Source organism: Athalia rosae, chromosome 1, assembly GCF_917208135.1.
Source record: "Athalia rosae chromosome 1, iyAthRosa1.1, whole genome shotgun sequence".
In the NCBI taxonomy this organism is placed as follows: Eukaryota; Metazoa; Arthropoda; class Insecta; order Hymenoptera; family Athaliidae; genus Athalia; species Athalia rosae.
In genome coordinates, this window is record NC_064026.1 from 28,104,051 (window position 1) to 28,128,784 (window position 24,734).

Sequence of the window (24,734 nt, forward strand, 5' to 3'; positions counted from 1 at the left end):
TGGTCCACATTAATTAACCAGCTCTCTTAATTGCGCGTCTTATTTATTACATGCTGTGGCCATTTGTCGGATGTGCTGGTAGAGGAAACCCCGCGCGTTATGCTTTAACGTAGCTATTATCTCAACCTGGTCGTGGCCTGCATTTTGATTCCGTTAGAGACGCGTGTATCTGTAACTAACTTCGGTCTCCTCCGTATAAAAATTTCAACGCAGGGATTCAACCTCCCGTGGAGATGATCGGTTCAAAATTCGATGCTTAATTCTTACCGACCTCGAGAGAGCAAGTTCCATCTCATATACATTAAACTCTACCGATGAATTTGCTTCTTTTTTTTTTTTTTTTTTTTACTTTTGCTTTTTTGCATTCTTTCTATCCTCCAATTTTTCAACGAATATATTTACGCGTAAACGTCTTGTTAGAAAATTTGGATACCGAAGCCGAGAAATTAATTTGCAACTATTTGAGAAAAATGATGAGAAATTTTTCACAATTTTATAATCAAAACCAACTAGTCGGTCGACATGAATGAATTAGTAAAAGCGTGAACCGTTTTATGGCGTAGAAGTCTAACGAGTTTACCCAACGATTATACAACCTAGAACATAGGTGTATCCGAAAATAATTATACCCATATAGTAAAGATTTTGATGTACGAATAGATTTTGTTTTTTCTTTCGACATATAATCATATCCCTTTTTCATCTACTGCAGCCACTCGTAACACGTGTAAGAAATATATTTCAATTCGAAAAAATCGAATCAATCACATGGATGTGGAAAATGATAACTTTTGTAGAGTATTATTACGGTGGAAACAGGTGGATTTCTTTGACACGTAGAATGGGGGTATACTTTGTTCGTTCGAAAAATGTAAATAAAAAGTGAAGCGGTACAGAAAGGAGGATGTAAAGGAAGGAGGCAAAAAAAGAAAGAAAAAAAAGAAAAAAAAAAACCGGGGGGAAGGAGGGGAGTAGGGTCAGAGCTGATGAACCGGCCACGTGAATTACTAATTAGACTCGGTGGCAATTAGTAATTACGGTAGCCCTCCGCTCCTCGAGCTCGCCGCTCGGAGCAGCAGGAGCTGCAGCAGCTCACGGCACCAATCAGCCCTACGGGGAGGCGGACGGAGATGAGAGAAGAGAAAAAAATATATATATAAGAGAGGAGGAGAGAGGCGCCCCGAGACCGGTGTTATCATAAGTCGGGTTTTTCATTGACGGTGGCAGCGTCCAGGGGGAACCGGTCTTAAAACACGGGTAGAACTCTCGCGGAGCTAAAGGAGGAACATCAGCGTCCAGCGACAGCTACCAGCTACGGAATAAGCTACCGGGGTGAGGCCAATTAAAATGCTAAATATTTCATGCAATACTCGCAATTTTCATTAATAAACGAGCCGTTTACAACCGTCGGGAGTTTGCCAAACGATCGTTACGCATCGGCGTGACACATTTTGCACTTCGTTTAGCTTCGCTCTGTGATCGCCGGTGCGCGCATGCTATACTGGTTTCTGTTTTTCCACATTCCACGTAGTGAATATCGGTGGAAAAAGGATACTCCAGGACGTGGCGCGGCGACACGTGTGCCAACTTTTAGCGGGTATCATGAACGAGCGACGTGTGTTCTATGGAACGTATAGAAAGAACAGATCACGAACAAATGGAAGGAGAAAGAAGATATGGCTTGAGGTGATGCATTGCGGCCAGAGGCGTAAATCAAGCAGCGGCGACTGATTCCAGTGGTCCCAGCCCACGCCTGCGTTATATCAGGCCAACCGGCATATTTATTACCCCTACTGGCTAGATTGGAACGGCCCATACACCAGACTGGCAGTGCTTCGCCTGCTCGCTTCGCTCGCGAGTGTTCGCTCGATGCACGTTTGAAACGAAGGAGCTCGATCCTCTTAGAGTTTCTCTTATGCGATGCATAAGGTCCAGAAAATGTCCACTTCCCTCTAACGGATGATATGTATTGACGACAATCCACGGGCAACGGATTTCATGGACTTAATGTATGCTTTACGGCGTCCGTATGGGTCCCCCCCGCCCCTATCGGACGAACGACGATCGCAACCCGACCGAGTCGAGGCGGAGGACCGAGACAACCCTTCAATTGATAATAATTATTCGCCTCTTCGAATACCATTGGAGAAACTCGCGGTGCAATCGCGTATCAAATCGCGCATGATATACGGCAACGATTTTACGCCGCGCCATAGGTTCCGGAGGAAGGTGATTGATCGCGAATAACTCGTTTTTGATAACACCGAGTAACGGGAAATTTTTTTATGATTCGCGCGCGTCTCTGATTTTGCCGAGCTGCTGTTATACACGAACGATGATACCTGTGAAAATTATGTACTCTCAAAAAGCGGCGATGATATTTTGGTTTTTTCTATGGAATTCGCGATGTTGCAACCCGCAACCAATCACAGAACCAATGGAACGATGACACCGATTTGATATATAAGTTGAAACAATCAAGCGAGATTTCAATCGCGATATCGCGACACGCTAACTTCTTGGAAGAGGAACATCCAGTTTCACATTTAATCCCTGGATACTCCGTATCAGACGGATAGTAGGAAAGCAGGATGATCGGAGTGGCTGATTTTGCGAAGAGCTTTGGGTCAAAATTTGAGCGAAGTCATAGTTCAAAAAGGGCAGAAACTTCGCAGTAGTCGGAGCCGCTACGTGATTTTCTTCGTTCAAATGAAAATGTCATATCTATAATTGCTCGGAGACTAGTAGTCACTGAACCATAATACCATAATTTAAAATGTATACTATATGAATGACCATAAAGTACAAGTATAATAATATTTCAATGTGTACATAATATCTTGTAACAGGGTATAACTCAGGTATCTATTTTTTATCCTCAAATCCTTGACACGGTTATAAAGAAACGTACTCACACAGTACATACATATACCCATAATAAAATAGTCATTTATAACGGAGAATTTTAGTCTACACGGAACCACGTAATTTACCCATGATATGTACACTCAAACGTACAGATATATTACCTCTACGTACCTACGTACACATTTCTTGGTCGTACTTTGTAAGGTGGCGCAATTGTTTCACGTAAGGTTTTAACACCCATGTGTACACCCGACACATGAGTGGAAGTACACACGTAACGAACCTGCGGTGAACAGTTTGGCCAGGTCATCGTTGTCACCGTCGTACGAGCGGTTCGTTCTTATCTAATTTACGATAACGTATCGACGATCCTCAATATGTCACCTGTGAAACGGTGTCAAAGAGTCGGCAAAAATTTGGAGCGTAGAAATCACCTCGGCACACAAAAAATACCGCTATCACACCTCGAGAAACCCGCTTCGGATCAACCCCCTCCTTTAACATTAATTTTGCGGCTAATCGATTTTGAGGGAAAATAAATATCTTCTTGTTCGAACGTGTACCGCGGCATCGTAACTAATTTCTTAGATTTAAGGTGAAAAATTGTAAAATTAAAAAAGTATAGATTATCCTTTCGAGGATCAAATTTCTCTTTTCAAAGGATGCTGTACATAATTTTTTGGTCCAATCGAGACGGCGGAGGTCGCAAGGAACAATAAGCCGGGTCATTTTGACTGGAGTGTGACGGCGAAGTATCAAGAGTGATAATTCCGAAAGCTCATTCTTCGCAGCCCGCTTACAACAGTAAAAAAAAAAACCTCATAGAAAATCCGCTGAAAAGACGTGCGAATATTTCCTCCGAAGCGGATGTGAAGGTTTGATAGAGGCGGGCAGTCGCGGATGTCGGTATAGCGCATATATATATATATCGAGGGCAGAGAAGAAGTCGGAATTAGCTCGGTGGTGTCGTGATACAGGATAGCCGAGCCGGCACGAATGTCTTGGATACATAAGTCCTTAAGGCCATGGTGTTCAGGGTATACATATATAAGCGTTGCGCAATTCGAGCCGGTGACGAGTTCTGTTCAAGATAACGAATTGATTGGTTGGATTTAATCGTAAATAGAGAACATGCGAGACACGTGCGTGCAACTATTCCAACTATATCTACAGCACCGCTGGTCTTATAGATCGTTCGAGTAATGAGATACTCCTGGAAATACACTCGCGCGCTCCTAGACGTCGTACACATGCATCCGTTGCACGGTGAATAACCCATTCCACGGAGCATCCGAAGCCCCCAAGGCGTACGGAATAACCGACGTGTGTTTACCTTACTACCGAACAAACTGCACCTTGTCGAGGAACCGACTAACGCGGACCACCCGACGAAAGGACATCGAACACGGTGGCGCGAACGAATTTTAAACAAAAACGAAAAAAAAAAAAGAAACAAAGAAAAGAAACGAATCAAATAAAAGCACAGAGAGAGAGTGAGAGAGAGAAAGAGAGAAGGACAAGGGTGGCCGACGGAAATAGCCGATATTTCCGTAAGTGTAACGCGACTTTGTATACGAATATGCGTCGGATGCAGAGGTTGCTCGTAGTTTGCCGAGTTGGAGTCGCCGGATATTTCGGGAGAGGTCATAGGCTGGGGTCAGTCTATCGGCCTGGCCAACCTCCTACGAGTTCTGGCCTCGTGCCAACGTTTCTAACCGCCACCCACGCCATCGCTGATCTATAATATACGGTGCCCGAAGAGCAGAACGGAAAAGTGAGCGCGATTAAAGGCGACAAAGGTTCATACCGCTATTTATTACTCTCTCCGGTCATAACCGGTGACCTTTGATTCCTCAACAAGCGGTTCTCACAGATGCATTTTTCCCCCTCGAATTCGTTTAGCTTCCAAACGGTTCAGAAGATGCCTAATCGACGGTAGAAAATCGCGCGATGAGAAATATCGAGTAAAGACGCTGGCGAATTTAGCTCCGAGTCATATCGAACGGTCTTTGATCTTCGACGACGAAGATAAATACCCGGGTGTACGCGTCAAACGGTTGTCTCTGACCGTAACGCATCCTTCGACTGTGACTTTCCAAGTGACGAACCGCTCTCCTCCTCCCGCTTTTCAAATCCTTCTTCATTTTTTTTTTTTTTTTTTTTTTTTTCTCTTTGCGTCCTCTCCGCTTTCGTTTTCCGTACGAACCAAGCCCGATACACACGTATTGTCTCCACCCGACCAACGCCGACTTATCGAAGCCAAAACTATCGGTGTCCCGTAACTCCGTTCTGGCAGAGGTCCACCGGACTAATACGTGTACAGATATATGCAGCCGCAATGAATAAGAGAAAATATGGAAGGAGGTAATAGAACTAAAATGAAGCAAAGTAAGAGATACAGAGGAGAAGATGTTACAGGAGGCGTGGGTGCGGAGCCTCGACGACGCGGCGACGTCCAGAGAGTTTAGAGGCGAAACGGAGAGATCCGACGCTGACCCGACCTCTCCGCACTCTCCCTTTTGCTCAAAATAACCCGAACGCCACGATTTTCTCGCTTTGACGTCACTCCGGCCGAATAACCGACTCGGACGTAGTAGCAGTTCGCACCGTTGGCGTATATTCTCTTACTCCCGTTTCATTGCACTCCGAATAACGTCGAAGTCAACGGAATACCGGGGCCCCGCAAAATTCATTCGTTGAACGAACGTACGTTACTCGACCGTACGAGATAAACGTACGGTCACGACAATATCGAAAATTTATATGCGAAGTATATGTTGTATTATAAATGCACCTGGTTCCAATTGAATGGTAATAAGGTGCAGTAGCGGAACTGTGTACGTAGGTATACTATAATGTACAGATGTGAAAATTTTTTTTTTTTTTTTTTTCAAATCAATGAAACAAAAGAAACGAACAAAAAGGAGTATAAAAAGAATGCACGAAACTAGGAATCGTGTCGCGTGCAGCAGATATCGCGGGTACAGGTAGGTAGGTACGTACGTACGGCGAGCGTGCATGCCCGAACGACGTATTAGGAATCGACTAATTGATTCAACTGTCGTAATCCGGTCTGCGGGTCACATATAACAACGGTGGGTGGAGAATTTTCAATTCAATTTCATTCCGCAATCCACGATCCGAACGGTGAACCAATTAAGAAGGAATTATACGCGACGGTGCGACGCGTTGCATTTATAAAATCATTTCCTGCAACGGTATGCGAAGTTACGGTCGTTCCGATAGAACAGAAAAACTAATCCCTTTTATTTTCGATTGACAAATTCGAATTCGAGAATTCCACACGGATCGTCGACATCGTCTTGTTTCGCAAAAGTCACCGAAAATAAAATTCGCTCGACAATTAACGACATTCGTAACAGCGTAGGATGAATTTCTCTCACGCAACGACTTGATGAAAAAAAAAAAAAAATGTGTAAAAATCGGCCGGTTGACACCACGAAGAAAATGAATCAAAAGAAATAAAGAAAAAAGCTCGCGTATCCTTGGCCAAGGTGGGTGCGGACTGCCGGTTATGAGATGCTGTGAGTAGTAGTTTTTTTTTTTGTGATAATAATTTTTTTTTCTTTCTTTTTTCATTCTCCTCTGTTCAAAATGCGTGGGATCGAGAAACTGGAATATATACGTCCGATTTCGTTGAGTTTTCGTTGCCTTATGGGGTTCCCTGAACAGCTCTCTGCAGATAATTGGTAATAAATACAGAATATTATTATTACAGAGCTTCGGGCGGCATGCAGGCGTCCGTATGGTTCGTGCCTTATTCCTCCGTCTCCGTATATAATATATTTTCGAAGAAAACGATCAACATAATTTTGTAAACTGAAGCAAATTTTTTTTCGGTCAGATCGTTCTAATCTCACGCCATTGCCGTATAATACCTACACGGACACACACGGGGTACGGCAAGGTAAAGATAATCCGATATCTCCTGATATTCGCGTCGCGACGTCCGAACGCACGTGGGCGTTGAAAGTCGGGTATCACGGAACCGAAACGAAGGCACGAAGCGTGTTCTCCAATTTTACGGATTTAAAAGCTATTACAAATAATTAGCGCAATAATTATCGACCGTGATACGACACTTTTCACCCGATGGTTTCGAATTTGGCGACGATTTTTTTTTTTTCTATTGTATCCTACGAGATAACTACCCTTAGCTGTGAGACCTCTACCTTACATATTATGCACGAATGATCGCGCGTCGCACGTCGTTTTAACCGTGTCTAAAAAATTTTTCAAAAGTTTACGAAAAGAAAAAAATGTATCATTTGCACGAGGCGAGAATATGATATCCGTAGGGCCTGGAAGTCGCACGGTAGGTGGGTAAGTAATGACTATTCCTATAAACCTGGGTCGTTCTGTAGAAATGAAATGTCCAGCAGCAACGGCAAAAGTAATCGCTTCGGTGGTATTAGTAGTCCAGGTTTTAATGCACCTGTAGGTAAACGAATAGATATGTATATAGAGAAAATGAACGAACTTGGGTGTAGATACGCGTAGCGTAAATATATCCGTATAATATACATAAAAGTAGAAGTACGCGCGTGGGTTGATCTGTAAAACGCGTCTGCTGATAAACATGTTGAATACTTTTGAATAAGCCATATAACCAATAGACGGTGAAAAATATATACACATATATATGTATATATACAAATATTAAATGAAAATACTAAAACTTTATAACTATATAACATTCGTATACTATCGTTTCCGCGTGACATGATACGATTGGTGATCGTATTGCAGAAATATCCTTAGATACGTTCTCGCGGATCGTATGATCTTTCTCCACCGGCTACATACCGTACGTATACGCCGCAGAAGCTTCGCGATAATAATTCCAAGTTGTTGTTGTAATTATACGGTAGTTGATTGGGAAAATTTCTGGTCGTATACCGAGCTCCATTTACGTACGCAGATGTACGATAATAATCCGCTCAATGATATCGAGATGGTACTCAATTTATGAAAAAACTTTTACATCCGTTCGTAAAAGTCGTCGAGTTTCCACGGGTTGATAGGAACGAAGCCGGTCCACGCATCGGATGACGTGGCACCTCAACCTTTTCTCTCTCTCTCTCTCTGTCTCTCTGTATTATTTTACGATATTCTAACTACTTCGCGGAGACAATGGTTTTCTAGATATACATTCGTCGATACGCTGGTTATGCAGCAGCGGCCGCGGCAGCATCATGGGCAACATTTATCATATATATATACACCACGCAGGCTTTCAAGACGGCGAGATTGTTAACGCTGTATAAAAGGCATCAAGATCTGTCGATAAAAATCCCGCGCAGTGATCCAATATTCGTGTATATTGAATACATTAGAGGACGAACGTCAATCTTATTATGATTTGGAATGAAAAAAAGAAAGAAAAGAAGGGGAAAAATAATGTGAAAAAAGAGAATCGATAGGTGAGCAATATCGTATATGAGAAGGGAGAATTGACAAAGTCGCGAAATCGCCGTGGGCCGCGGCATCTGCTGGTGCCTGAGGCAAGGTCACGAGATATGTATGCAACCGGTACGCGAAGGGGTCAGGTATAAGACGCATGCCTCAGCCCTTCTTCTCCTTCTCCTCCTTCTTCTTCTTCTTCTGCTTCTTCTTCTTCTTCTTCTTCTTCTTCTTCTGGAGCAACCGCAGCAGCGGAGCTAGCGGCAGCATCTCTCCCGTAACTGATAAATTCCTACTGGCTCACCAACGCCAGAATCCATTAGAAGCGCGTCGACGAAAAAGAAGAGAGGAGCGGAGAAGAGAAGAAGGGCGAGGGGGAGAGGAGGGTCTTTGAGGAACTCGGACTCCTGGACTACCTTGCTCGCCTCCTCACCTTCCTTCCTTGTACCTTCCAGTAGTGCACCTTTGCACTAGGAGGCAAGTGAACATTCGAACCAGTTGCGGAGCAGGCGAGGTCGGGGTGAACGGCCAAGAGCTAAAAGAGAGCGCGGAGCACGGCCATGCGACGACCGCGATGCGCCATGCCGCAATCAGGAGCCTCGCCCTCAACTTACTCTCTGGTCAGGAGTCAAGAGGACTTCCAACCAACACACGTACGCTCCGACCGCGTGTTGGTACTACGTGTACGTGCGTCGAAACGGTCGAGAGGCCCTCGATTAATCCACGCGTCGCAACGCCTCCGCGAAAATCCGAATCTATCGTACACGCGTGCATCTCCGTATATCAGGGTGTGCCCAACGCTGACATTTATTTTTCATTCTTTCGGTCGTCGATCTACTCGGGTCATGTGAAATTTCAGGGCTCGATTCGATACGATCGAAGTTATTTATGAGTAGCAGAAATTGTTGGTCGAATGTCAAATTTTACAGAACTACTAGTGTTGTTATCGGTTTATCAGAATGATGATTGTTACAATATTGTTGTTATAATCCAGTCCATGAAGTAAGAGTAGTAAATAATTATGAACCCATGAGATGACTAGCATACTTATTGAAAAGTTTTCTATTTCTTTCCATGAATACTGTGAACAAAAAAGAAGACGAGATAAAAAAGGAAAATATCGAAGCTCGATTATCATCTTGCTCTCTTCCTCCCCCAAAATAATGCGGATTCCAAACCGACGATGTGATCAGTGTTCGGATTGAATACGAGTATTTCGTTTCATTCGTCGTTTAAATTTTTCACTCGTAATTTTTTCTTCAATTTCACATCATTGTATTTCATACGCGTGAAAAAATGGCGATGATTCAATCAATCTTATAGTTAGAGCAATTTGGCTTCCAGATTCGGATTCCTGGGGTCAAAATACATAAGAATACTATCTGAAAATTTTTTTTTTTTTAATGTTAATTTTTCACCCCAAAAGCGAAAAAATTCGAAGGGGGATTTTTGAGCGAAAAGTAAATCATTGTTTTAATTGGGTTTAATATGCTTTTCTTGCGTATTTTGATCTCAGGAATCCGAATCTGGAAGAAAAATTAGTCTATCTCTAAAATTGACCGAGTTATCGCCAATTTTCAGCTTTTTGGGGCCAAAAATAAAAAATTCATTTTATAGTCTATATTGATGTAATTTGAGCTGAAGAATCCGAATCCGAAAGAAAAAATGACCTATCTACAAAAATGACCGAGTTATCCTCATTTTTTCGCATTTTTTACCATAAAAATGGGAATATCTCGAAGGAAAAAATTCGTAGCTCAATTTGGACAACGGATTCGTGTTCCTGAGGTCAAAATACATTAAAAAAGTGCTATACGATTGATTTTAAAAAATAAAAATTTTTGGCCAAAATTTGAAAAAATCGTAAGGGGTACCCCTTGGAAAAATCTCAAATTTTGGCCAAAAATTTTTATTTTTTAAAATTGATCGTATGGCACTTTTCTTATGTATTTTGACCCCAGGAACACGAATCCGTTGTCCAAATTGAGCTACGATTTTTTCCCTTCGAGATATCCTCAAATTTATGCCAAAAAATGTGAAAAAATAGGGATAACTCGGTCATTTTTGCAGATAGATCAATTTTTCCTTTGGATTCGGATTCCTGAGCTCAAATTACACAAGAATAGCATATAAAATAAAATATTTTTTTTCGACCCAAAATCGACAAAATTTCAAGGGTTTTTTTTCGCGATTGGCGATAAACTCGATTAATTTAGTAAGTAGATCCATCCGGCTCTCAATCATCAACTTTTTAGTATAGGACTTGTATAGGTATTGTATAATATCACCCATCAATTTCTTCCCAAAGTAGAGTCCATAAAAAATCGAGCACAAGGGTAGTTTTCGACCACCTCAAGCGACTTCCGAACGTCTTTTCGTCCCTAACGAGAAGTGTCTCGATGATCTCTATTCATAGTGATGAAAACATTCAAAACTGAAAAATAGGGTTCGAAAAATTGCCAGTCTAACATAAAGGAACTACGTCCATACGCCGGATATGCAGAGAACATGTATTCACATGTGTACACTTATAATCACATCGCGAGCGGAGGCGAAAAGATTAGGTAGGGTAACCTACAGGTATAGGTATGTAGGTACACGAGTTGTGTGCGCGGCGCAAAAACCGAAAGAGCTATTTTCTTAAACACGTTTTAAATTCCAGTAAATAATTGAGCAGCTGAACGTTGGGCGGGTTATAAGGCATGCTGGAATTATGCAAATCACGTCAGATCAAGATCATTTCCTCGGGGCACCTAGCGTCTCTCTCTTTTTCTCTCCGCTGATGTATATATATACAAAAGTACGCGTACGTATACAGGTATATAGGTATACATACCTACGTATATCGCATACGTGGCGAACCCGAAGAACCGAAGAAGGAAAATGAACGAGATGAGCAACGCGAAGAAGGAGACGAGGAAGAAGAAGCGGAGAAAAGAAGGGGCGCAAAAATATTGAGAAACGAATAAAGGCTAAGGAGAATATATATATATATGAGGATGGATGCGCAGGGAGGCTGCGGGCAGTCAACGACACAGGTAACAGGCATACGAACACACAAGCACGCGTTCGTATGTACATCAGATACCCCCCCCCTCGTAGATGCGGAGAATCGTTTCACGTACAATACATCTACGCAGCTCTAGGTATATAGCGAAGTAGGAAATGAAACCGAAGGGCTTGTATATAGAATATCGTACATACCTGTACAGGCGTGTGTTAGGTGTACGCGTGTGTGTGTGTATAAATGGGAATAAGAGATGGAAGGGAGAGAAGAGATGCGCCCATTGTGTCGAGAAGCGGAACAGGTTGCCGAGACCTCCACCTGCCTCTGTACCCTCGCTTGTTTACTGCTCACTTTACATACTACAGCGACAAACTTCACTCGTCCTTCTACCTCCCTATCAACCGAATCATCTCTCTCGCGGTCCATTCGCTCCAGTATCTCTGACCCGATGCAAATTATACGTGAAGTTTAAAGAACGGGATTTATTCTACTAGTTTTCGTTGGCTCGGTTATATCATTTTCCTTTTTTTTTTGTTTTTCTCTTCTACTATTTTGTATCTATTCCTTTTTCGTTCATACGTAGGGAATTTGAATCACACGGGGAAACTTTATTTCGAGCGTTCGAACGAATTTCAAAAATTATGGTCCTCGAGAGGCTGTGTAGAGACTTTCTAGAAATTTTGGGGGGATTCAAAATCTGCGGGTCCATTACGGTAAATCACTGTGTGAATTACATCGTGATAATTGCGAGAGAAAAAATTAAAAAATTTTTCGCCATTTGGTTAACAATTTCTTGGGAAAAATGACCAAAATCCCAGTCTTCGGCAATGTCCCGAAAAACAAGACAGATGAAAATGCAAAGGAAATAATTGAGAACGACAATAGGCGGGCACGGTTTTTTCGAGTGCCAAGGCAAAGGGGTATACATAATACGTAATATCGCTGTTCCGATATTGAGAAGAGGTTAATAATTTGTAAATGTCACGTCGACTGTTATTTTCACTTGAAATATGTACCTTGGCTTTGAGAAGGTCCGCGAATCGGTGGACCGTGTGGCATGCGATTAATATAACGGTCTTTTTTCAAAATAAAACCACAAAAAAAAAAAATAAGAAATGGTCGAACTACCACATGCAAAGGTACATCTTATACACACGTATTGCTAACTATAGCCAAAGAAATTCAAAAATGTTTTCCTGCAAAATTCCACCGAACGAATCAATTCAACCTTATGTACAATATTATTGTGTGTGTACGATATACTCGAAGAAACTGCAATAGCCGTGACAACTTTTCGTAAGTTGGATAAAATTTCAACGATTTTGGCACGTGCTTTGAAACGGGGACACATACGCACTCCGTACGCTCGTAGATTATTCGGATTATTAGACAAAATATCTAACACCTTCGCAGATTCTAATTTTGCGTAGTAGTGCCGGGTGATTGTGAAACCTGGATTATCAAATTCGAAGAAAATACAATATTATACGAACAAATTTTGAGTATTGCGGGAATCGCAAATTGTTGTTCTCTATTTGTACCTAATGGGTACTGCGCAATAAACTAGTTCCGCACACCGGTTCCAAAAAAAATATGTTTTTTTTTTTTTTCGATTCGTGAGAATGCCGAGAATTTATCGGTCACCCTGCAGGTACGTTTGTAGCGACCTGTGATCGCGTATAACTAATAATTAGTCTTTGGCGTCAGGTGAGTGAGGTGGACGCAGATCAGAGCGTAGATCAAAGCGATAACGATATCCCCCGACCGTAATAAATGTATGGCCAGGTCAAATCGGGCTGAAAATATTCCATCGTCGTATGTATTCGTGCACATCGTACGATATGCTTGAATTTCTGCGACGCGATAATATTCGCCAAAATCACCCCCTGAAAGAGGGGGAGTTTCGTCGTTTGAGTTTTCATTTGTTCAGCTTTTTCGAGCGAGGCGAAAAAAAATATCAGAATTGAAGAGCGGAGACGTTAAATTCTTACAGGATCCTCATAGGTCTTCTCTTGAATTTTTTGTTTAACTTTTTCCTCATTTGTTGGGTTTGCATAGATCGTCGAGTGCCCGGTATACGCGTAGAGTTCTCTCGCGGTATCAGTTGAATACTCAGCGGTACAGAGGTTAGAGATAAAAGGCCAAGATAAGAATATATCTTAGTCGCAGGTGAACCGAATGGAATCGAGTTGTTACCCGTGTTATATTATCTAATCTTTAGACAGCCAGGCAGTGAAGTTTGTCGATATGGGTAACGTTCGCATGCGTAGGTTACCCACATAAGTTACACCGACTAACCAACCTACCTACCTACCTATCTACCTACCTACCTACCTTCGTCCAACTCTCATCTACGCCGTGTATATTCTCGGTACGGAATCGCCGTCGTAAAATTAATGATCGTCATTATAGGACGGATGGATTGATAGCTTATTTATTACGGGGAAAAATCAATTCATTATTCCTTATATATATATAGGTCAGTGCGACCCTCGACAAGATGATTAGGTATTCGGCATTATCATCGCGGCACGACGATCACACGCCCCTAATTCAAACCTTGCCAACTAATCGGAGTGAAAAATGATTTGGAATAAGAATAAAATTTGTATCATTTTCGAGCGATGATTCTCAAAACTACTCCGGAAGATCACAATCAAAATCACAGGCTCCTAAATCTTTCGATCAATCGATTGATTTTCAAACCGATTTACGTTGAATCGGATGACAACATTTTTAAGTGTACTACCAACTCGCACAAGAATAAACCAATGGAAAAAATTATCGTACTGCACGTTATTGAAAAATGTTTAGATAATTGAATAAAGTTGTTCGCCAAAATGAAAGGAGATTGCGAATCTAAATAGGATTGTGTGGAGAAAAAATCGCGATAAAATTCGAATAAAAATGTGGAGGAAACGACTATAAATTGAAAGTAAAAATAATTAGTATTGTGTATGCCATACAATACCGTACATGTACACAATACTCACATGCATGCATGAAGTTCCGCTATCAACGCCTGCCTTCCACTTCCGGCGAGTTTTAGTCCCAGTCGTTTGTTATCTTCGTGACCTCAGGCTGCTAAGCATCATTTTCAACGTTTACTGCAGCAGAATTTAATCGTATGGCTGATATATTCAACGAACAAAGCACGACATCTGATTGTTGAACCAAATTTACACTGAACAATGCAGAAACATATCATAGAGTATTTCGAAAATCGATACAATTTCACTGTCCGCAGTTCGGTGAATAATCCGAATGATGAAGAACATCATACGGGATCGGTGTCACATTATTTCACTTCGTTAATAAAGGAGAAATCAATTATTTTTTTGTCATTACCGCGTCGAATTCGACCACTGAATTCTGCATAACTGTGTATCGTTGGATTTATCGTGACCCGACTCGAATTCGTTTCGATAAAATCGTAAAGAATTCCTCGAGTCCTGTTATCGGTGAATCATGGAAAGAGAAATTGAAATCATAGTGACGAGGTGATGACGAGAAAAAGAGCGGCGAAGAGCGTTGCACACCTAATAATGTTTACACGTGATAGTGTCACCAAACACTGTGTGGTCTATATTTATCCAAGTGGATCCACGTGCACGGCAAACATACATGCAACAGTAAAAGAGAAGAAGTGCGCAGAGGTAAGACGAGGAGGAGAAAATGAAGAAGAAGAAGAAGAAGAAGAAAAAGAACTAATCGACGAACCGCCCGCCCGCGCCGCGCTCGACTCGCATACTGCAGAATACTAGAAAGTATAAAAGTCGGAGACTCGTATAACGATTGCGAGTATAAAATCGAATTCCGATAACAACGGATGACATGTTGTGATACAATAATTATAAAGTAGGTTCCTTGGGGTCGGACGTATCGAAATACATCATCTTTTTAATTTGCGGTTTATCGTAATTATTCAAACCACCGGACGACCGGACGACCGGCTTCACATGCGGCGCGAGATTGAAGTTAGCTGACTTCGAGTCAACAAATCATCAACGGACATCAACTTTATATTTTGCGGAACACAAAAACTTTGGAACGCACGGAACCAACGGTGAAAAATTAATTCACGCTCGTTAAACGTAACTTCTAACCAGTCCGCGTTTCAAACTCTGATTTTTCGAACGTCGGTATAGTTTCTCATTCGTTTTTTTTTTTTTCCAGTACGTATTCGAAATTTAAAACGCGTTTTTAAGCCTCTGCCGAGTAGCAGACAGCGTTGCTGGCAGCGACGTTCAACTGTCACTGTAATACGGTTCTCCGCGTCGATTACAACCTCACATCTACTATTTTTAGCGCTTGCGGCGTGACGGAGGAGTCCGATCACTCGTAACTATTAGCCGCGAAATTGAATCGTGATTATTTGTTATCGTCGATTGTGAATTATTGTCAAATAACGATAATCCAATCGGTCGTGTGCCGGGCTGAATTTCACCGGTACGGATGTACCCGGTGTCTGTAAAATAAACATCGAAGACACGAACGCCGTACAACATTTTCTTTCGGCCGACAACCGCAACGGAGCGGAGCCTAGGCTTCATTCAAATCGCTTCGTATGCGCAGCGCGCGCGCGGCTTCTCGCGATAGAGTCGCGCGAAACCAGTACGATTCCGTACGAACACCTCCGATCCAGGGGGTGGGGAAAGCCAAATGAATCTATAGATACTGCGCGCACGCAGCACACGAACCACGTATTGATGTCACGTAGAACGTTTTTTGCGCGAACGGCGCTCGTACGGATCACATCAAACGACGCGCGCTTCGCGATTCCGCCATTTCAAATGGTCGACCGTCGATTGTTAGAACCGTTCCGGTAGGCGGCTATTCGAATTCAAATGTTCGCGTCAACGCGGCGCGGTGTATTTGAAATCCCCGGCGATCTTTGCGCAAAACAATTTCACGCTTTGATTAAGCTTTGGCGCCACGAATAATAGATTGCGAGTACATCGCAAGGTGTATAACTTAACTTCCGTAATTAGTTGCAGATTGGTTTTTTTTATTCCACCAGTTCCAACATTGATAACCACTTTGTAATATATTCACGCGATGTGTTGTAAATTTACGCACACACACGGGGCATCAATTTGCGGAAAAATCTTTCCCTGTACCATATACGCCCACTCTAGATTAGAACCGGTTAATTTAAATACAGAAGGCACTTGGCAGGTACTATTATACGCCTATAGTTACAGCAACCTACTACACATTATATTTATACTATATAACATTTACTAAGTCACGTGAATATTCTTAAATTTTTTTTTTTTCGTCTGTAATATTTTCTTTCTCTCCTTTTCTCTTTTCAAACGATCTCGTACCACGCGGTGATAATATAAAATACTCGGTAAAACTGCAGAGTTACGCAGCTGCCAAGTACTCAACTACATTTTACATATTTAGAACATGGTGTATATAAGAACCCCATGTAGCGTTACATCACGTGGGCAGCAAACTGTACATAATGCCCGCGTTTCATAGAGAACATTGAAGCGAATGCGTAAGTCAAAATATGACAAGATCGCAACTGTATAACATGCGGTGATTCTTTTATCATTGCCGGCTAGAATTTATTATTCAATTCTGTTTTTTTTTTTTTTGTTTTTGCTCGCGATTCCGGTACGCCACCCTCCTTTTGTCGAGACAGAAATGAATCGATCACAACAGCATTAAATCTATAACATTCGAACTTGTCATTTTTCAGGGGAAAAAGCTTGGTTGGAACGTAGAAAAAAAAAATTGTATAACGGTCGCCATTTTTTATTTCTTTTAATCCAGTAAATTGCTTGAAAAGCTCCTTGGAAATTCGATGTCAAATCGTTCAGTGCCTGTTCGATAAAAAAAAAAAAAAGGGACTCAATCTATTGCGACAATTCTTAAAATATCCATGCTAACAGGAGTGATTTTTTTCCATCGCAAATTTTGAAAAAAGTTGACGCAACGGTTTACAGCAACTTGAAAACTTTAGAAACTTTTTCCTCGAATTTTTTGATTTTTCGAGTTACCGAAAGTCCTAGAATCTTTGATTTATTTTTGTGATCCGCGTGGGGTGTAACTCCTGGTCATAACTGTACCCAATGACGTGCAACCCCCGTTAACTGCGGGTATAGTTTATTACAGGAAACTATTTCTCGGCATCGCGAACAGCCACCGCGATGCACAGCGTGCAACTATAAAGCAACTCTGGTATACTAGTTGGTTATACACGTACGAGTTTTACTTTGTAAAAATGACCTCCTACAACCTGACTTAATTACAAATTAATTCCAGCTGATAGATACGCTCCATTAGAGTTAATTCGACGGTATGGCAACTGTCACCATTCGTTAGTCGACAAGCGGCGCACCCCAAGACTATAGCTCGTTTCACGGTGCAGGTCTTTTCGCGATCGTATATGCGCGGCTAACTGCTGCAGGCGATTCTACGTCCTCCGGTTCTTTTCGTTTGCTTTTCTCGTTCTCTGTTTTTACCAAGTAAATAATATTCGTCTCGTTTCCGTTCATCCGCACTCATTTCCTTCTTCTGAAATTTATTTGCTCACTTATTCCATTTTGTTGTTTCAGGAAGCGCATAAATTGCGAACGCGTCGATGTCGGAATAAAAGGGTGATGAAAAAATAAATAAATAAATGAATAAAACGGATTAGACAAACGATGCGTGCAGAAAAATAGAGGAGCGAAGAAGAAAAAAAAAATAGAAATTGTAATAGTTGTTACACGGAGAGGATTGCAGCAACCTTGCGCGCGTTAAAGCTGCCTTGGGGCGAGAATGATCAAGTAGTAGTGGCATAGCTATGGCCAGCCAAGCGGAATATGCGGCGCGCGATGCAGAAATACAAGTTGAAGATTTTTCCAAGGAATCGCAGAAGATAATACATAGTTATGAATTGGCCATATTCCATCATCATCCTCCGGGTATATGTGAGATCGGGGATGTTATCGGGGTATTATCTAGCCACTTTATGGGTATGTACGTACGTACGTACGTATATCCGTATGTATCGTAGTTACATATGTATACTTATACGATATGGTCGGTAACATGGTGTAAAATGAGCACCGAGAATGATGGACGCTATCAAACTATCCTGATGTCTAACTATACTATACATAATTTGTACCATACGTGTCGCCCCTGGCTCTGCAGTTATACGATCATCAACAGTCCGGATAACGATAAATGTATGTAGATATATACGAACGTATGTATAAATATATATAATATGTAAATGCGTATAGGTACCGATCGAAGGCGCATAAAACCCCACATCCCTGCATATCCAGCACCCCGTTCAGATGATCTTCAATGAAATTCCGCAACCAGGATGTCGAAGGAACAAAGCTCGAAGGATTATCGAAATATTGTATTTTATATTTTCACCGCCACAAAAAATCCAAAATTTACCGACTTCTTACTTTACGAAATTCCGGTGTGGGCTTCTTACGACGGAGAAAATTCACGTCAGTTTCCAAAATCCAAAAGCACGAGTCTTCGTTACAGAGTAACGAGCAGGTGATTTTTGAAATCAAATTTTAATCGAGGTGATTAGAGTCCTCATCGAATTGTGATTCAAAAGAAATAAGAAGAAGCGTTTTTTTATGAATCCTGCATGTGGGGGTTGAAGAATCGAAAAACGAAATAAACTTCAATTCGAAACGAAAGCTGTTCATCATTATTCTGCTCTCAAAATTGTAAAGTTGACGCTCAGTGTGACAGACTTTTTGTATGAATAAAAAAAAGCAAGAACTTCAGATTCGTTAGACGCGACAAACCCACCACGATACACGAATGTTTAAGTTTCGGGAAATATCTTCTTCTTGAAATCTCAATCCACCTTTAGTTAAACTTAAAAAGATATTTTACGCCTACCTTAGAGGAGCGCATTTTTCAAGATCAACGAAATTGGTGCCGGCTCTAATACTTTCTTAAAGTCGGTCTAATTTGCATATGTAATTATTTTTCTATCACCTGCAGAGAATGTACATAATAAGGTATACACCTGTCGGTGGTACACATATACGATATATAGATTTTATAAATAAATGTACACAAATATACATATATATAGCAATATGAACACCACGCGGGGTACAAGACGTCCACTTCTTAATCATAGTGACATGGGAAAGTATTTGCCCACGGTCACAAAATCACCGTGGGACGTGAGCGATCGATTCATTAACGCTCTGCAGTCGATCGAGGTTCATGCAGCCCATACGTTGTATACCCTACATAACGTAACGTAAAATATATAAATGAATAATTCGTTTCACATATGCTACATAGATAATATTAAAGTATACTTTACACCGGGTGAATTACTCCTCAGAGTCCAATGAAAATGAATTTTGTCACATCGATTTCTTCCCTTTTTTCAATCGCAGTGAATCAAAATTAGCAATTGAAAATATAACATGCACATTGATATATTAAATCTGATAGTTCCGCACAGAAGACGTATTACGGAACGATGAGACGTACTTTAGTTCCTTTTTTTCATTTTTGTTTTTTTCTTCCGTCGAATTTTTACGTTAATTAAAAAATATTATCGAGTATACACACCCATGAGAGTTTTCTCGTTAGCTGCGGTTTGAGGCCTGACCATAAAAAAAAATTTACATATTTCATTTATAGATAGTTTATACGTACGGTATCGATCAATCGGTATATCGGTTCACACAAGTTGGACGTATGTATAAAAAAAAATTACATCATACCCATTCAGGTGAAAAATGTTATCGTAAAGAATCGAGAGAATTCTTAATTTAGTTGGTGAAGATTTGAGGGAAAAAGAAGCGCGGGTTTATTCATCTCGTCAGTCAGCGATGAAATGCGTTTTTCCTATTCTCTTTCAACCGGAAATGATCGTATATTTATTTTTCTTTTCGTCAGACATTATATATACCCATACGCATCAACATATTATACGTATGTATATAACCGTAATAAAATACGTATGGGTTTTTGATTTATTCAAACCCGCTCCAATCGATGCTTCGATCTGGTCTTCGTGTTCTCCGGTTATCACCTGTAATTTCAAGTCTGTCGGAGAGTTGGGCGAGGCCGAGTGGTCAGCGACAGATCGATCTTAATAAGGGCGTCGCGACGCTTGAGCTTCCAGTTCGAGAATCGTAACGCCAACGCTTTTCAATCTCGACTAGGATATTGAACCGATCTCGTATATGCGTGTAAACGGGACGCGTCGCGTCGCTTCAATGATATATAACGTGAATCTGTACGTCCGCTGCGTGTACCAAATGTTGAAGGGATAAACGTGGGGCAGGATGACGATAATTTTCCCCGAGAAACAGGCATCTAGTCGGTTGAAGTTACCAGGGACGATGTGTTTTTCGTAGGCGAACGATCACGAGGCGCGGCAACGGAACTCGATTCGAAGCGATGCTGCCTGCCGCCGCTGCTTTCGCCTTTTGCCTTTTGCCTTTTGACTTTTCCCTTTTGCTTTTGCTTTTGCTGGAGGGACGACGAGCACACGTCAGGGACAAGGAGGTCCTGTGTTGTCAAACAGGTTTCGGAGTACTTTCCTGCATACATAAATAAATAATAACCAACGTGAGTCCCGACCGATGGAGATGTGAAGATATCGGCTTATCTTAATGTCAATGCTCCTAAGCCTGCTCTGGTTACATTCATTAGGGTCATTAACATCCGATAGGCGTGGGAGCGGGTTCCAGACCCTAAACTCATTTTTCTACACTCGTTTTTAAAGGACTCGAAAGCACACGCCTCACCTCGTTACGTGAAAATCGATCGGAAACAACGCGTCCCCCTCTGGGACACGCCTTTCCAGAATTTTTACCGATCCCGATTCGCCCTTCCTTCCTTCCCAACCCGATCCCCGAGCGGGTCGTCAGGGATCGTCGGTGTTCCACAGAGGGTCCGGTTCTCTAATCAGAGAAGGCAAAGGTATTAAATACGGTATTCACCGATGGAGTGAATATATTCTCGTTTGAACGATGATCAGTCGGTCGGTTTCTAATGATAATGATTCTTACGGCGCTTACGGTGGACGGCCCGAGTGTAAGTCCGTCGGACACGCGATATACACTTGAGAAGCGAGTAGTTTTTTAAAGTTTGTGATCATGTCGAAGTGCAGGATAGCGCGGTCTGTGCTCTCATTAGCATTAGCTCTGGACGGACAGCATAAACCGACCATTAATGTCAGCCAATCTTTGCGACCTTAACGCTCAAATTTGCTGTTAATTGGACGGCATTTTGCCGTGCGCCGCACACAGACCATAGCGTGTAATATACGGGTGCGGAATACCCTCGCACACCCAGTAGATGTGAAACACACTTTTAAACCAAACGAGCTTCTGTATTATCCTGATCACCGATGAGGGCTATATGGGACGAAAATACTGCGAACGCAATTATCAGCATCATAAATTTCAATACTCTATACAAACGTGTTAACGTCTAGCTAGTCCAACCTTCAACGCGATCGGCTTGGGTATTCCGATCATTTCGCGCAGCTATACATTCTTTCAGTTTTTTTTCTTCTTCTTCCTCTTCTTCGATGCTCCTCCTCTGTTCCTCTGGTCCACCGACCTCCGTTCGTGAGTTATTATAGACAAAACCTATTCACGCGTTGATGTAATATTGGTTTCACGCCGTTAAATTTTATCAATAATACCCCTCAACGTTCAGACGCACGATACGTACACCTATGTACGGATAGTGCTGAAATGAGAGTAAAAGAGAAAAAGAGGAAAAAAAAAAAATGCCGAGATTTATCAATGACCCGCGTTATATTGCGTCGGGTATCTCTACATAATACCAATATCATTTCCGAGAAACATGTAGAAAAAATTTATCGTTTATCTATAACCATGCACACCTCTGTACATACATATATGATAAAGAAGCGCGTGCACCTGAAAGATTAGGCTTATAGGTACACATACATATTTATACGTTGGCTACGGTGTTTAAACGCTAGATATACGATCACGATGCAGGGGGGAAAAAAAAAAAAAAAGTCAGAAAAGTTGAAAAAAAGAATTAAACTTCGTGCCGCAAAGCAATAACACTATACCTAAGTCACGTCGATATAAGTACGAGTTGTATGCCGATTATCGTTCGTCCGGCACCTGCTGCTTCATAACGAATTACATATATATAATTTAATTCAGGCTATCAAATCGTTTTACGAGCCAATTATGATTCTATAGCTCGAATATTATCGGATATCAAATGTATATGATACGTGTTCGGTAATAATTTGTTTTTTGGTTGTTTGCTTGTTTGTTCGTTTGTCTGTTTTTTTTTTTCTGTTTTTTTTTTCTGTTTTTATCATACGTATCGAATACTGATATCAAAGAGCAATAACATTGACACCTGTATACAGAAATGCATCACGTGATGAAATAACGCGAAACCTTTGTAAACCTCCGAAGCAAGTTGCGTAGTCAAAGACTACTGATTGTAAGACACTTATAATTAGATAGATTTGCAGGGGATTCATCACGGCGAACAAAACTAGGTTCACTCTCCCCGCGTTGTAGGTATTACCTACTATAAACCCCGAGATTATACCCCGCAGGCTTAGCCATCAATGAATCCTATTTACTCCCTGGCTGATCACGGGTTATAATCCATACCGTACTTGCGTTCGTCGACCCAGTTTTTTTTTTTCTATTCTTTTTCGTTTCTTTGTTTCACTTCTGTCAACCGATTTGATATAGTTATCTCAAATTTTCCAACCTGGCTTGATAATGATTGGTAGCAAATTGAACTTCTATGTCTCATGGTCTTGGGTACAGAAAATTCTCAAGATGCAAGCCAAAGCGAGCCGATAGTTTCTTCGAGACTTTTTCGACCTTTTTTGAGGAAGGCATTGAGAAAAAATTGGTCCACCATCGATAATTGCTCAAGAATTCTCACAAACATGTACGACACCGTTTTTTTGAGAATCCAGTTACTTCGAAAGATTTTTTTTTCAAGGTGGCTAATTCTACGATCTGTCGATTTGGAATGTAATGCTGTATGTAGTACATTTTGTGGTTTTGGATGAGCTTGCAAGCCCATGTGGGGCCCTTTCGAGAATGACGCGTTCCTTTATTCATATCACGTCATGATACATGAGAAATCTGCTCGTGCAATTGGTGATTAGCAAAAAGCTGCATCGTACGTACGTAGATGCAGCTTTTATACGTTTTCACGTATGATATATCTGCGTAAAACGGGCGGGGAGAAACGAGATTTCGTTTTCTCGTTTTATCCCGCCGCATCAGAGATTATATGAGAAACGCAGTAGGTATGGGGCGTGTAACCGAGTAGTTTGCGGTGTAGGAAAATACCAAGTGTATACACATAAGAAGAGACGTGTAATTTACTCAGGGCCGTTGGCAACCGTCACAGCGTATCCACGGCGTACCTAATTAGCGCGCGAAACTTGAACAACTTTAGCTCGACGCGTGGCGACGATATCCCGCAATTATTGTACGTATATATATAATACATTTCATGCCTGTAAGTGCCTCGCGAAATATTCCAAAAAATTGTAGATTTAACGCACACGGTGAAATTCATACAGGTGGTTGGAATCGTTGTCCAAAACTACGCAAGCGATCAAACCTCTGCGAATTTCAGAAGCATTCTTACAAGGGATTGGTAAAATTGAAGCGAACAAAAAACTCATCGATTGAGATTAGAAGACTATAGAATTCGAAAATCACGAAATGCGTTTGCAGAATTTTTCCACCGATAATTCTTCCTCAACGACCGCTATAGGTACCGACTTGACTCAGCTGTCACAGAAATGTGCTATTTACGCAAATCGCACGGTAGATTCCCGTTCACCTTTTACGTACAAAAATAAAAGACGAAAAGAAAAGGTAAAAATGAAACAAAAAATTAAAAAAAAAAAAAAAACGCTAAATGTACTGTTGCTGCTGCGGATGTTGGCGCGAAGGCCCATCAGGAGCTCACCTCTAATCTCTTCTGGTCTTTGAAACCGTTTCTGTACTGCTGTTGCTCTGCGTGATGCTGTAACTGTCAGCAATTTAAACCGTTCAACGAACGAACGAATTGTATACATGTGCCTATACTATATTTATATATATACATACCATTTCTATACATGCTTCATATAGCTATGTCCACCTACCTACAGGTATATAACCTGGTGCTCGAACAGTTGGAATTGCGCGCGAGTATATAAAAGCGCTCGTTGAATGATCGCTACCGTTTTTCACGACGCGGTTACGTGATCTTCAAGGCAGGAAGCTGTTACGCTATACCTGCAACAAACCTAGGTGCTCCTGCTCTTGCTCCTGCTGCTGCTGTTGCTGCTGCTACTGCTGCAGATGCTGCACAGACGCTGCACGGAAAGAAATAGCTGGCGGTCATCATTTTGCCCATGCACGTTTTCATACAATTTACCGTAGCCAGCGCTTTATGGCGA

General features: G+C 41.5%; 1 protein-coding gene and 2 long non-coding RNA genes across 4 annotated transcripts in view; 1 reads left to right on the forward strand and 2 right to left on the reverse strand.

Annotated features, from left to right (window-relative positions):
- LOC105692376 overlaps nucleotides 1–15,541 on the reverse strand; it is a 166,100-nt gene extending 150,559 nt beyond the window's left edge. Inside the window, exons 1-2 of one of the 2 annotated variants that reach the window (XM_048660044.1) lie at nucleotides 14,839–15,541; nucleotides 14,293–14,751 (exon numbers count right to left, since the gene is read on the reverse strand). In XM_048660044.1, coding sequence (XP_048516001.1) covers nucleotides 14,293–14,298 — 6 coding nt within the window. In that variant the 5' untranslated portion in view covers nucleotides 14,299–14,751; nucleotides 14,839–15,541. Of the gene's footprint in view, nucleotides 1–14,292 lie in introns of both variants that reach the window. The other variant, XM_048660046.1, reaches the window with a different exon arrangement.
- LOC125502200 lies at nucleotides 38–21,018 on the forward strand. The gene is made up of 3 exons (XR_007280049.1): nucleotides 38–1,332; nucleotides 17,872–18,489; nucleotides 18,547–21,018. It is a non-coding gene; the product is annotated as an uncharacterized LOC125502200 (long non-coding RNA).
- On the reverse strand, nucleotides 20,715–23,898 carry LOC125502202. The gene is made up of 3 exons (XR_007280052.1): nucleotides 21,322–23,898; nucleotides 21,058–21,213; nucleotides 20,715–20,850 (listed from the first exon to the last, which is right to left on the reverse strand). It is a non-coding gene; the product is annotated as an uncharacterized LOC125502202 (long non-coding RNA).
- Nucleotides 23,899–24,734: the final 836 nt, after the last annotated feature.